The sequence below is a fragment of the Frankliniella occidentalis genome, unplaced genomic scaffold, assembly GCF_000697945.3.
Source record: "Frankliniella occidentalis isolate FOCC.00 unplaced genomic scaffold, Focc_3.1 Scaffold56, whole genome shotgun sequence".
Lineage (NCBI taxonomy): Eukaryota > Metazoa > Arthropoda > Insecta > Thysanoptera > Thripidae > Frankliniella > Frankliniella occidentalis.
Genome location: NW_026267186.1, coordinates 404998 through 418366, shown reverse-complemented (window position 1 = coordinate 418366; position 13369 = coordinate 404998). Strand labels below are relative to the sequence as shown.

Genomic DNA, 13369 nt, shown 5'->3' with positions numbered 1-13369 from the left:
CCCCCCCTCCACCCCCACGGGATACGATGTCCGCTTATGTTTGGGGAATAATATTTTACTTTCCGTTATCGCAATGTTGTATTGGGATGCAAAGAAGCAATTGTCATTCCGATGAGTGAAAACGTGCGTGGACGCATATTACCTCGTGTGAGACGTGGTCTCGAAACGATATCTTAATTATTCATTATGTCTTATCGTTTGTCGTTGCCACTGTCATGTTCGCATTGTTTATGCCATGTCGAGGAGCGGCGAGTAGTGGCATAGGGAGGCGGAGTGGGCTGAAAAAGAGAGATGCTTCGCATATGCTCCTCCCGCCTCCCGCTCACCCCCCATTGCACAGGGTCAGCCCTTCCCCCCGCGACCCCTCGACCTGACCCAGCGACCCACCGGCGCGGGCGCCGCGGGCGGCGCGCGGGGCGCGCGGTGCCGGTAGAGTCGGTGTTCTTTTGTCGCGCGTTGCCAAGGCGACGGCAGCAACGCTTTCGGCGTCGTTAAGCTAGTCGTTGGTGCGCCGTTAATAAATGATGCGACTTGGCTCGCGACTTGCCCCGTTGGCCCCGTCCTCCTGGCGCCGTTAAGTGCACCTCGCCGCCGTCCCTCGCAAGTTCCTCGCCGTCCGTCCCCCCCGGAGCAGGCCCCGCGGAGCAGGCGATGGTGGCCGCCACGGCGGTCAGGACGCCGCGCGCCCGGCCCCGGCCCGCCCGGGCCCTCAGGCGCTGCGGTCTTACCTCGGCGCCCCCAGGTGAGCAGGCGTGGCGCTGGGCAGCGGCCAGAGAAATGAGCCGCGGACCAGAAGAGAGCGATCGCGGAGGAGCAGGAGAACGGCCCGCGGCTCGTCAAGGGTGCGAGGCGGGCAGCCCAGCCCCAGCCGGTCTCTGTCTCTGGCGCACTGGCGTGGCGATCCTGCTGCCGTTGTTGTTGTTTCTCTCGGCGGCTCCACCCCCCGACCACAACAACCACCCCACCCGCCCCATCCCTCACGTCACGCAGCCACCACCCCCCAGGTTGAACACGTTTGTCGAAATTATCTCAAAAATGACCTTACTAAGACGCTCATTGTCAAAATTTTCTGCGGCTACGTACCTAGATTAATATCATTTGGACGTAAGATGAGGGTCATTGACGAGTTTCTGACGACTGTTGCGTGTTCCGCCTGGGCCCGGAGCCGACGCACGCACGACGCATGGTGACGGTGACGGAGACAATTTTTGACCTAAGTCTGCCTTGCCATTTAACGCCATGTAACGCCATTTAACCATTCTCGCGTTTCTCTTGTAATCATCTCTGAATGAAGAGAATGCTGCGTTTCCGGCGCAGTAACGTAAGTTAGGACCTTTAGGGAATTCCCCGTAGACATCCCATGGATGGAGAGGACTAGGCGGTCATTCCCTCTTCACAACAAGATGTTATTTCTCTGCAAAATAAACCGAAAAGGACTTTCCAGCCAGTCGGGGTGTGCTCCGAGGGGTCGTACTGCCCGTAAACGTAGGATTTTGAAACTCCCAGGCGACTCTAAACCGTCTAAACCATGTTCGAAGTGAGATCTGAGAATGTGAGACTAGAAATGACCATCTCTGACCACAGCCGAGACGACCCCCCTCCTCCCCCCTCCCCTCCCCGCCATCCTCGCCGCCGCAGTGTGCTCCAGGCCGCCAGAGAGTCAGGCAGCCACCAAAATGGCGGATACGAAGATGAGCCCCGATATATGGAAATCGTGGGACAGACAAGGAAAAGTGGAATTGTAAGTATATTTTGCTCATATCTCGACCACCGTCAATTTTCTTGCGTCACGTTGCGTACGGCGTCAGCGGACCGCTTTCTTAAACCAACTGTAGAACTCATGTTTTGTAAACAGTCCGTTCTCGGCTTCCCGTGCGATCTCGTAAATGTTTCCGTATCAATTAAAGTATTTATCGATATTTTAATGTAAAATGTCCATTGATTTTTGCTACATCGTTACTGTTTGAGTGAGTACGTCTGTGTACAATAGATATAAATGTGTCCTGGCGGATTCGGATACTATAACCTATCTAAGTGTAGGGGTAAAGAAATCTATCAAAAACCTGTTCATTTACTGTACTTAGTTGCCTCTCCTTGTGGGGTATACTGTTCCCTCAAAACTGCAATACTAGTCTGTTCTTAATTCTTTGATTTCTCCCATAATCAGTTCTTTAATTGACCCTTGTTCCAGATGCGGATGTTTGCAATATGTCCTTTCATGTTTTTATTTGTGCTTACAGCATGTCCAAATGTACAGAAGCCTTAAAGTCATGTGATGGAAGTCCTGTATTTCAGTCAGGAAAAAAGACTTCAGGTATTCCTTTTGTGATCCTTATCACTTCAATTTGATTAGTTCAATCGTCTCGCACCCTAAGCTTCGATTCCTAAATAAAACTTCCTCTCTTTCAGATTTGACCCGATGGATATTTCAATTACTGAGAGCTGCCCTCAATGGGCAGGTGAAGAAGGAATCTACTATTGCTTTCCTAGAAGAGTTTTCAGTAAGTTTAACTTCACATTTTCTGAATGTAAATTCTGTATGTTGTAATTTTTTTTGTAACTCTTATGTCCATTTCTCACTGCTAAAACGGATTCCATTGCTTTTACAGAAATTGCACTCCGACTTACCAGCACTGATTTTAGACATATTCTGTATTCTTGATGCCGAAACTGGAGGTGTTGAACTTTCAGAAGAGCGAATGTGTTTCAATTTTCTTTTGAAGGAGTCAGAAAAGGTGACATTGCGTTGTGTCTTTTGTCTTTAATTTTAGGAAATCTTTGTAATCATTTGTTGTTTTCTTTTAGTTTCTGTCAGACAGTCTCATGAAAGAAAGAGCAGAAATTGATACACTTCAAGAAGTTGGAATTTTAAGAAACCGAAACTTTTATACCAAGTTTATAAAAGTGAAAACAAAGCTATAGTAAGGACAAATTACATTAATGCCACCTTGTTATGTATGTAACATATGCATCCTCTACTTTGGATTTTTCTGCTTTTAGCTACAAACAAAGAAAATTCAACTTATTTCGGGAAGAAAGTGAAGGATATGCCAAGTTAATTGTTGAACTTAATCAAGGTCTCTCTGGTGACCCTGTGGTAACATTGGAAGCCATTAAGTCATTGATTGGTAAGAAAAATTTTCTTCCAAAAAATTTTTCTTTTATTTTCAGAATTTTTGACTGATGCTTTACATTTTTTTAGGTTGCTTCAATTTGGATCCTAATCGAGTGTTGGATGTGATGTTAGAGTCTTTTGAATGCCACCCCCATGAACATGAATACTTTGTGCCTCTTGTACGGTCTTACATGCATGACTCAAAAATCTTGTGTGATGTTCTGGGATTCAAGTATTCCTTATATCAGGGTCCAGGAGCTGAGAGAACTCCGAAGTCACTATTCCTCCTCACAGCTATTATGCTTCAGTATGAACTGATCACTCTTGAAGATCTGCTAGTTTGGGTAAGATTTATTTAGGACTTAAACTATAAAAGTGTTTAGTTTTCAATAGTCTAATCTGTTCTTGCATCTTCAGTTGGTTCCAGATGATGCTTCAATTGTGAAGGAATGGGAAGCAGAAATGTTAGATGCTAGAGACCAAATCAGAAAGATGAATGTGGTGTCTGTAAATAAGGATGAGAAGAAAGAGGAAGTGCCTGAAGAAAAAGAATCTCCTTTGGAGAAGGTAATTGACTGATTTTGTACACTATCCTAGTACTACAGTATCACAGTACAAACTCAGTTAACCATTTTAATTCCTTTTTTAACAGTTTGCGGCAAATCAAAAGTTTGGATTGTGTGAAGCTCTTCTCAATATTGGCGCATGGCCTGTTGTGAAAGACTTGTGTAAGAGGTTGCCTGATCATTTCTTGATAGAACAACCCACTATTTCAAAAGCCATGTGTAACATTTTACATGTAATAGTAGACCCTCTGTACAAGAAGTGAGTGTTTTTCAACTTCTCCAACTTTGTTTCACAGTAAATTCAGCATGTTCTAAGTATTTTCTTGATTTTCAGAGAATGTTCACTTGGTCCCAAGATAAAAGGTCGCCCAATATCTGTTCCTCAAATCATTTTGGCGATACCTCAAGTTAATACTTTTGAAGAATTGAAAACCAACGCCATACCCATGTTCCAACTACTTGGCCCGTACATTTATGCTGACCCGATTTTGTTATCTAAACTTATCCGCATTTGTAAAAGTTCCCTATCACAGGTATTTACTTTGCTGACTCTGTTTTGTTTTTTCATTTGTGGTTTACTGGTATTTTACTACTATTTTGTGTCCTTTCAGCTTGGTTTGGATGGCAAGTTATCCCCCCCTTCCAATGCTTCCATGTACTATGAAGTCATGACACTGTTGGACGAATCAATTCTTCCTGCACTCTCATTCCTGGATGGAAATTGCTGTATTGCTGAAGATGTTTGGAATGTGTTAAAGCTATATCCCTATGCTCATAGGTTCGTTAACAACTGTATATATGTTACATTTAGAATTAAATAATGCATTCTTTTTGAAAAGTAACTTCAAACCTAATTTTTTTTCAATAGGTACAGTATGTATGGACGCTGGAAAAATGAGTCTTACCTTCACCATGCAAAGCTTATGATACGGCATGCCGAAGCCCACAAAAAGGTCAAATCAATTATGAAAAGAGTCAGCAAAGAAAACATCAAACAGATAGGAAGATTAATTGGCAAAATGACTCACAGTGCACCTGGATTCATATTTGACTATGTAAGTATTTATATGGTTTCTTTTCAACTAACAATAATGAAATAAATTCTTAATCTATATTTGTTTATTTTATAGATGCTTCTACAAATTCAGCTGTATGACAACTTAATTGGACCTGTGGTTGATTCCCTTAAGTACTTGACATCTCTATCATATGATATGTTAGCGTATTGCTTGGTTGAGTGTCTTACCCAGGCTGATAAGTTAAGAGATCGTGTTAAGCATGATGGCACTTCTATATCACAGTGGCTGCAAAGTCTTTCATCATTTTGTGGAGCCATATTTAAGAAGTACAACATTGAGTTGTCAGGCCTTTTACAGTATGTTGCAAATCAGCTCAAAGCCCAAAGAAGGTACATTTATTCTTCAGTTTTTTAAAGTTTGAATCTATTTTATTCAATAAAATAATTGCTTGGTTTAATAAAACTAAATTCATCTATTTTCAGTTTGGATCTTCTTATCTTGAATGAAATAGTCCATAAGATGGGAGGTATTGAAGCTGTTGAAGACATGACAACAGAGCAGTTGGATGCCATGGCTGGAGGGGAAATCCTGAAAGGAGAGGTAATCTATAGATCTGAATTATATATCGTTTTTGGTTTTACAATTTGTTTAAAAATAATTTTTATCTTGCTTTTTATTTATTTTAGGCTGCGTACTTCAACCAAGTGCGCAATACTAAAAAGTCATCTACTCGTCTTAGGGAAGCACTAGCTGATCAAAATCTTGCTGTTGCACTCTGTTTATTGATGGCTCAGCAGCGTTACTGTGTTGTGTACCATGAAACTGAGAGCTCTCACCTCAAACTTGTCGGTAGACTTTATGACCAAGCCCAAGATACCTTAGTTCAATTTGGCACGTTTTTGTCCCAAACAATGACTGTTGAGGAATATGTCAACCGTCTTCCTCCAATTGATAGCTTACTATTAGTCTATCATATTCATACTGATGTAGCATTCTTCTTGGCAAGGCCCATGTTTAATCATGCTATTGCTGTAAGTATTATCTGTTAAGTTTTGTTATTTAAATGTAGCCTGGTAATATTCTATTAATGCCAATTGGTTCTGCAGCTAAAATATGATGTCCTGCGGAAGGCTGAATATGATCAGTTGAGAAAGGCAGACCCCAACTTGAAGAAACTAACTAATGCTCAAAAACAACAAAAATATGTGGAGGCTGCTTCTGAAGTCATGGGGCCTATAGTAGAATCTGTGAAACCGCTCCATCCTATGAAGTTATGGGAAGATGTATCTCCACAATTCCTAGTTACTTTTTGGTCTCTTACTATGTATGATTTGTATGTACCTGCTGAGGCATATCAGAAGGAAATTGCGAAATTAAAGCAAGAAGCTGCTAAGGCTGTAGCAGATATGGTAAGTTTCTATGTTTTAGGTATTGGTATTTGAATACCTTTTGTTGCTGGTCTTCATAAAGTGTTGCAATCCCTCAATGTATGTTTATAACATTGAAATTCTTAATTATTTTGCAGCCATCTAGCAAAAGCAAGAAAGAACAGGAGAGGTATCTTGCACTTGCAGATAAATTACAAGATGAAAAGAAAAAGCAACAGGAGCATGTTGATAGGGTACATGCCCGCTTAAGACATGAAAAAGAAAGTTGGTTCCTTTCACGGTCTGCGAAGGCTGCTAAAAACGAGACCATAACTCAATTTCTTCAACTTTGCCTGTTTCCACGCTGTATATTTACTATGGCTGATGCAATGTACTGTGCCAAGTTTGTGCATACAATCCATAGTCTGAAAACTGCCAACTTTTCCACATTGTTGTGCTATGACAGGCTTTTCTGTGATATCACTTATTCTGTTACCTCTTGCACTGAAAATGAAGCCAATCGCTATGGGAGATTCCTCAATTCTATGTTGGAAACTGTGATGAGATGGCACTCTGATAAGGCAATATTTGAAAAGGAATGTGCTAATTATCCTGGCTTTGTTACCAAGTACAGAGTTAGTAACCAATTTTCTGAAGCCTGCAATCTTGTAGGTTATGAAAACTACCGACATGTTTGTCATAAATGGCACTACAAGATAACAAAAGCCATGGTAGTATGTCTAGACTCCAAGGATTATGTTCAAATACGTAACTCTCTCATCATTTTGAGGAACATCTTGCCACACTTCCCAGTGTTAATAAAATTAGGCCACATCATCCAAAAGAAACTGGAAAAGATTTGTGAGGAAGAAAAGAATCAAAGACAAGATTTGTATGCTCTGGCTATGAGCTACATAGGTATGATTAAATCTAAAACTGCCACCATGATTCCTGAGTCAAGCTTCCATCAAGTGGGAGACAAGCAAGCTCGCCAAGAAGCTGCAGCAGCTGCGGCGGCCGCAGCGGCAGCGGCTGCCAAACCACCTGGGGCAGCAGCTCCATCTGCTTCAGAACCACAAAAGTCCATCAATGGAGAGAATAAGGGAAGTGCCCCTAAGGAAACCCGTGAGGTGAGTACAACATTACCAAAATTTATGAACTCTTAAAATTTTAATGGACTTCTGGAGCTTATTCATACTATGAGCATTTATTCACAGCGGGAACGTGAGAAAGATAGTGAGCCCAAAGAGAAAGTACCTAGGAAAGAAAAGAAGGAACGGGACGACAGGGAGGAGAAATGGGACGAAGATTGGAGAGAAAAGAGAAAAGAAAAGGAAGACCGTCTTTCCAGGGTAAAATTTTCAAATATTTTTGCTACATTCTGTCAAAGAAATTAAGTTGAGTTTTTTCATATAATTTAAATTTGTTTTAGGATGACCGTTTCATGGAAAATGAGGACAGACAAGATCGAGACAGGGATAGAGGCCGTGATAGAGATCGTGACAGGGAACGCGAGAAGGAAAGGGAAAAGGATTCCCATATTCATTCAATAGATGATAGAGAACTAAGCTCTGTCAGTAATAGTTCAGCAGGCTCTGGTCATAGACGAAGCCAGGAGCCCATAGACCCTGATAGAGGTACACCACATTGGATTGAATATTTTTGAAGTTTAATAGTAGTTTATTTGTGTTTTACCAATACTAGTTTTGTTTCAAATTTGTTTTTCTTCCAGATGTTAAAAGACGGAAGACCGAGGCCAGCTCTTCCTCGAAGGTTAGTATCCAGGTCTGCTGATGTAATTGTATCTCCTCCTTGGAGACACCCCCAACCCTTGGACCATAATCCCCAATACTTGGAACAACATGGATGAAGATTAGTGAAGCTCCTTGGGTGTCCTGTCACTGAAGTCCTTCGGATCTTGTCCCATCTGTGGTCTATTCGTCTCTGATCTTTCGGAAGAACTCAGGAAAGAGTTTTTGGTTCATTCCTGTCAAAATTTTGGATCTCGACTTAATTGGCTCATGTGTAGTCAAAATTTGGTTCTCATCTATCCTTTGCCAGAGATGTAACTGGCAGTAAATCGTCAGAGAGCCAATCCATTGATACCATGTGATTCAAGCTGAATTCAACTTTTACTTGGCTGACTGACACTTCACTGAAGAATATCTGAAGATTGTCAAGTGATAATGAAAAGGCAGTGAAGAAAAGTAGGTCAAGAAATGAAGCCTGTCAGCCTGTCCTCATGAGACTTCTTTTTTTAGACAGCATTGGTAGTTGACCATTATGTGGGCTCTTTTTCCTTTTAAGTTTGGTGATTGATGGTAAGTGACCTGCCAAATCTAGCTGTCTGCTGCCTCTCAAGGATTTTCATTTTCTATCTATTAAACAAGCCTATAAGTGAATTTATACTTTGTTAGGGGTACCACATTGTACTTTTATTGATTGTGAATAAAGCTGGTAGGTTTAGTAGTGTGTTAACGCTAAATAACAAAGAACTACCTAATTTGTATTTCTGACCTGTACCTGAATTCGTATTTCTATTTTATTCATCTGTACCTATTAGGCTGTGTTTAGTTTACCAGTCAGTTCTCGCCAATCATGTCCTTGTTTGATTGAAGTGAATGTTGCTCCAGTATTAAGCACATTAGTTTTTTGCTTCCCTGAAGTTTGTCCTGTACTGATAACTCTTATTCATCTTCAGATGAAGTTTGAAAAAGTTTTCACTCTCAATTCATATTATGTATCAGATACGTTTTTCCTACTCTTTAACGACTGATGTTCTTATCCTTGTCCACTTATTGATGGTACTAAATGGTCGCGGCTCAAAGATTAAAAGAGTGCAGTTCTTATCTTTTTTCTTTTCTTTTTTAACTGTCATTTTAGATTTTTCAAGACTGAATATTTTTAGTAAGCATTTGGATTAAGGCGTTTTCTCCAGATAAGATTTTATTTACACCAAACAAGAACTTAAGTTCTTTTCTAAACCTTTCATAAGTTATGCTCCTTTGCCATTCCTTTGTTATTGGAGAATGTACTTCCCCTGGGTGTTTTACTAGAGTTTTCTATAAATTTTATTTCTTTAGTCTCCATAGTTTTTTAATCTTTGCTTTGCTGTAAGAAACTATGGGTAATGTATAGTCCCTTACACTGTTCTTACTCAATGATTTGATTTTGTACAACTGCTCTTTTCCTTATCTGTAAGAGTACTCAAATGATTGTAGAATTTTTATTCTCTTCCACTACCTTGGTGACAATATAGAAGGGAATTTGGCATTTCCTTCAATTTATTATCTTTGTTTGGTATAGTCAATCCCTATTGTCTGTTATGGATTGTAGTATTTTATAATATGATACTACTATAAATAAAATCATTTTTGAGGTTGGATAGTTTGAAACAGCTTTCCAAATTCGATTCATATTCTTGAAGATTCTGTCAGTGTTCAACTTCTTTTTTATTTATTTTTGACCTGGACTGAACTGTGTTACCTACTTGTTTGCAATTCTGAACATTCCTCTGGTATCTTGGGGTTGGAAAAAAGTACTCATAGGGTAAGTAGAAGTGAATAGATTTATACCTGCCATCAGAAGGATATTTTCTTAAACTCTCCAGTTAATTGTAGCATGAAGAACAATGTACCCTCTAACATTCAAACTCCTGTTCATTTCCATGAAGGTATGCAGACTAGCCTGGCGTGGTCTGTTACTGTCTTTCACGACCTCAGTTTTCTTGTATTAGTTAATAATTATGGATTATGGTCTGAAGGGTAACATTGACAATACTTGTTTGCTGGTTGACTTTGTTGTGAGATGTTTGCTATAATATGTCTTTTCAGAGCTCTAAACATGATGATCGGAAAACAGCACAGCAACATATTACAGCTGCTCAGTTAGATATTTTAGATGAAGTGACTGGTGCTATAGGAAAAGAAAGAAGGGAGCGTGGTTCCCGCAGTAAGAAGATTGCTCCTGATTCTGATGAGAAAGAATTGCGCAAAGAAAGGAAGGTTGGAAGAAAACGGGTATGTAGCACATCGTATGTCTGATTTATGTCAATGTTACATTTTAAAGCTGTAACTTAAAAAAAAAAAACACAACCTTTTACGCTTTTAGGGAGAAAGAGCTGTTGATGATCCGACTATAGAGCTCAAACGAAGAAAGGATGAAGGTTTGTATATTCTTTGACAAATACTGTTAACAATAAGATTACTTTGCTTTAGAATTTGTAATTTTTTCTGTCGTAGCATCAAAGATTGCCCACCAAAATGGTGATCAAGTTGACACTCATCGAGACAAACACCGTTATTCAAGGGTAAGATACTGTTCTTTTTTTGGTGTGTGTGTATGTGTGTTAGTGCTTTTGTACAACTTGTATCTTGAGTGTTTCACTACAGCTTGAAGTTTACAGTTTGCAAATGTTCTTTTATTGTTGGCAGGAAAAATCCCCTTATGGAAGTGCTAGGGAGAGACCACATGATCACCTTGAACACTCAGAGACAAGAGAAAAACAGTATCCTTTTTGCTCATTATTTGATTTTGGTGTATTACTTTACAGCTTCAATATTATAGATAAATTTAGTGACTACCTATGTATCACTTTTCAGTACTTCAGTACTAGGAAAAAGTGTGTGTTATGTCCTTAACTCAATGATGCAGCCGTAGGAATCTGGACTCAAAAAGAAGATAATGGTCAGCAGATTTGACAGACAATTAAGACTTCTCTGAAGATTCAGCTTCACTAACTTAATTGGAAACTAAATAACAGTTTGTAATCTGTTTTAGACCCTTATGTTTGCTGATCTCAGACATGTTAACTTTATTACTATTATTTTTGTCTTTTTTTACATGTTTTAAGACTTGGCATTGAGACCTTTTATTGATCTTCTCTGCTGAATTGTGTTGAATTGAAATCTGTTCATGAATGATTTTAGTTGTTTAATTTCTACCAGTGTTTAAGATGTAGCACTTTGTTTTTTGTGTTGTAATGAGTATTAAGTTAAGATGTACAGTCGACTTGAAATGAAGGGCACGGACTTGAATTTGAAAGCTGTGCTTGTAAATGGAAACGGAAGGAAAACAATCAGTGTAAAATGAAAAGTGTTTAAAACTCTAGGAAATAAATAATATGATTTTTTAAGCTATAATCACGAGTTGCGTTGTTGTGGTCTGCGTCCCCTCATTAGTCGCGGTGGCAGCCCTGAGCCTGGCCGCTGTGCTCCGGCTGCCCCTTTTGTCCCGAGTGGACGCGCTGTCAGCTCGTCCGTCATTCGGCTTCACGTTGTGTAGGTTATTACGGAGAGCGAGCGCCGTAGATGAGGGTGCACGTCCTGGCCGCCGAGGAGGACGACGAGGCCCCCATACCCCTCACGACGTGGTGTCACCCGCCTGAGCCATCTACAATAGGAGGGCGATTCTAGGGCTCCCTTGGGGGGGGGGGGGGGGCAGTACCGTGTGTCACAACGCTACACAACAGTGTTGCGGGGTTTGCATACCCTAGCGCCTTACGGGTGGAGCGAGTAGGCAACCCAGCATACTGTTGTGTCGCGGCCCTGACACGGTACCATGAGGACACCTTCTCAGCGGTGTCTCTGAGCCTCTGAGCTCATTTGAACGTTCTCACGACGTTTTCAACACCACCTCCACCCTATTTTCAGCGCGATCCTCCTGAAAGGCGTCGGCATCTCTTCTGGTTGTACAGTACCGGATGCAGGCGTGCGTGCGGGCTTGCCTATCGTCGTTCGCCGAGGCGCCTTACGGTCCCGTGCGAATATGCAACCCATCTGGACCGGGGGCGCGGGAACTGCGGAATCAAGTAAAAGCTTGGCAGGCGTTGTCCTGCAAAGTGCGCTGAAACAAGCCACAAGCCGATCGGGATTCAGGGCCGATTCAGCCCTGCTGGAGCGTGTTGTGGCTGCGTCGCTCGCTGGACGCGGGACAGAACAGGCGGGCGGAAATGCACGAGTGTCGGCCGCTCGCTGTCACTCACAACTCGGTCCAGACGATTCAAGTCGCGTCTGCTGGGCATTTATCCAAATAGGAGCCTGGGCGACCTTCATCAAGGCCAGCAGTTTGCAATCCCCCCCCCCCCTCCTGACTTGTCAACTTCACCGCCTGCCCCGAGAGTATTTGAGCGGACGAGGCGTGCCGGAGCGAGACCAGAGCCCGATCGGATCCCGAACAGATAGCACGACTGCAGTTCCGGACCACACACACATACATACACACTGCCGTCCTCGAGCGCCGCGCGGAGCAGCAGGTCGAGCAGGATGCAGAGCGTCATGGGCAGTGCGGTGGTGGTGCTGGCGCTGCTGGCGGTCCTCATGGCGGGGAAGTCCAGCGTCTCCGCCGGCCCCGTGCCCAACCCCGACCCGGACATCGTGAGTAAAGTGTATCTCGACTAACGGAGCAAGAAGAATAGCGGGTAGAACATAAACGTCATTGATTGGTCGAAAGCTTCCCGCCCCTACGTCACGCCGGTGGTGAGGGTAGGCGCTCGGCAAATCAGGAACCTTTATGTTCTACCCGCGATTCCTCTTCCTCCGTTAGTCGAAAAACACCATTATTCCTCTTGTATAGCCATTCTTTTGTCGTACCCTCCTCTATCCAGTGAGAATTTTTTCGGACGACATCGTTTCGACATCGTTTTTCATATCGTTACGATTGGAATGTGGGCTTTTCGACAGTGGGATTCGAAACGAAACCGATCGTGGAAAAGCCACTGATTTCAGGCATTCTTTCATATCACAACGACGTGAAAACCGATGTCAAAACGATGTCGCCGGAAAAACAAATTCTCACCGGGTTGTTTGTTAGTGACCACTTTCGAACTTTGACGCGCAGAGAGCCAAGCGCTACGTGGTGAGCGTTCCCGCCGCCGCCGTCAACCTGACAGGGGTATGTAGTCCTGAATTGTCCGGTTCAAGCTGCTCACTGCTCACAAAAACCTACCGAATCCAGCCGTATTCGAGGTAGCTGGTATAATGCCCTGTTTCTGTTGTTTGCCTTCACAGTGGGTTCCGTCCGTGGTGCCGCTGGGCCAGGCCATCCTCAGCCCTCAGCCCTACATCATCGGCTGAGCCCCCCCCCCCTCTCCCGCAATCCAAAAACCCAAACAACAACAACAACACAACCTCGCGACGAACGTCAACGACTTATTGCTAGTTCATAGGATTATCAAATTACTACTTTGTAAGGCCCTTCCCTTCCTGTACATATTTGTAGATATAAGGTTCATTGTGATGCACAATAAATGCGAAAAAATAAGATATGAAAGCCCATATTTTGGTAGTATATTAACATAAATAA

At 42.3% G+C, this 13369-nt stretch overlaps 1 protein-coding gene across 3 annotated transcripts; it reads left to right on the top strand.

Moving 5' to 3' along the window:
- The first annotated feature begins 1628 nt into the window (after window positions 1-1628).
- On the top strand, window positions 1629-11208 carry LOC113205462 (THO complex subunit 2). Of its 3 annotated transcripts, XM_026421105.2 has the most exons (25): window positions 1629-1741; window positions 2241-2314; window positions 2410-2501; window positions 2610-2735; window positions 2806-2921; window positions 3001-3128; window positions 3203-3459; window positions 3533-3682; window positions 3768-3940; window positions 4016-4214; window positions 4293-4459; window positions 4550-4736; window positions 4812-5089; window positions 5183-5300; window positions 5387-5731; window positions 5807-6109; window positions 6226-7197; window positions 7285-7419; window positions 7500-7704; window positions 7800-7840; window positions 9901-10086; window positions 10178-10232; window positions 10309-10376; window positions 10501-10574; window positions 10721-11208. In XM_026421105.2, exons 1-25 carry the CDS (start codon window positions 1677-1679, stop codon window positions 10749-10751), a joined length of 4545 nt encoding a protein of 1514 aa, XP_026276890.1. In that variant the 5' UTR covers window positions 1629-1676; the 3' UTR covers window positions 10752-11208. The 3 variants fall into 3 exon arrangements, 1 of the variants encoding a protein (XP_026276890.1); XR_003303347.2 differs by lacking the exons at window positions 10178-10232; window positions 10309-10376; window positions 10501-10574; window positions 10721-11208 and having other exon boundaries at window positions 7800-8274; window positions 9901-10000; XR_003303346.2 differs by lacking the exons at window positions 10178-10232; window positions 10309-10376; window positions 10501-10574; window positions 10721-11208 and having other exon boundaries at window positions 7800-8337; window positions 9901-10000.
- Window positions 11209-13369: the final 2161 nt, after the last annotated feature.

Coding starts and splice junctions, on each gene's coding strand:
- LOC113205462 (XM_026421105.2), top strand. CDS start 1,677: ATGGCGGATACGAAGATGAGCCCCGATATATGGAAATCGTGGGACAGA. Junction 5,090..5,182: donor CAGCTCAAAGCCCAAAGAAG/GTACATTTATTC, acceptor ATCTATTTTCAG/TTTGGATCTTCTTATCTTGA. Junction 7,705..7,799: donor GCCCATAGACCCTGATAGAG/GTACACCACATT, acceptor TTTTTCTTCCAG/ATGTTAAAAGACGGAAGACC.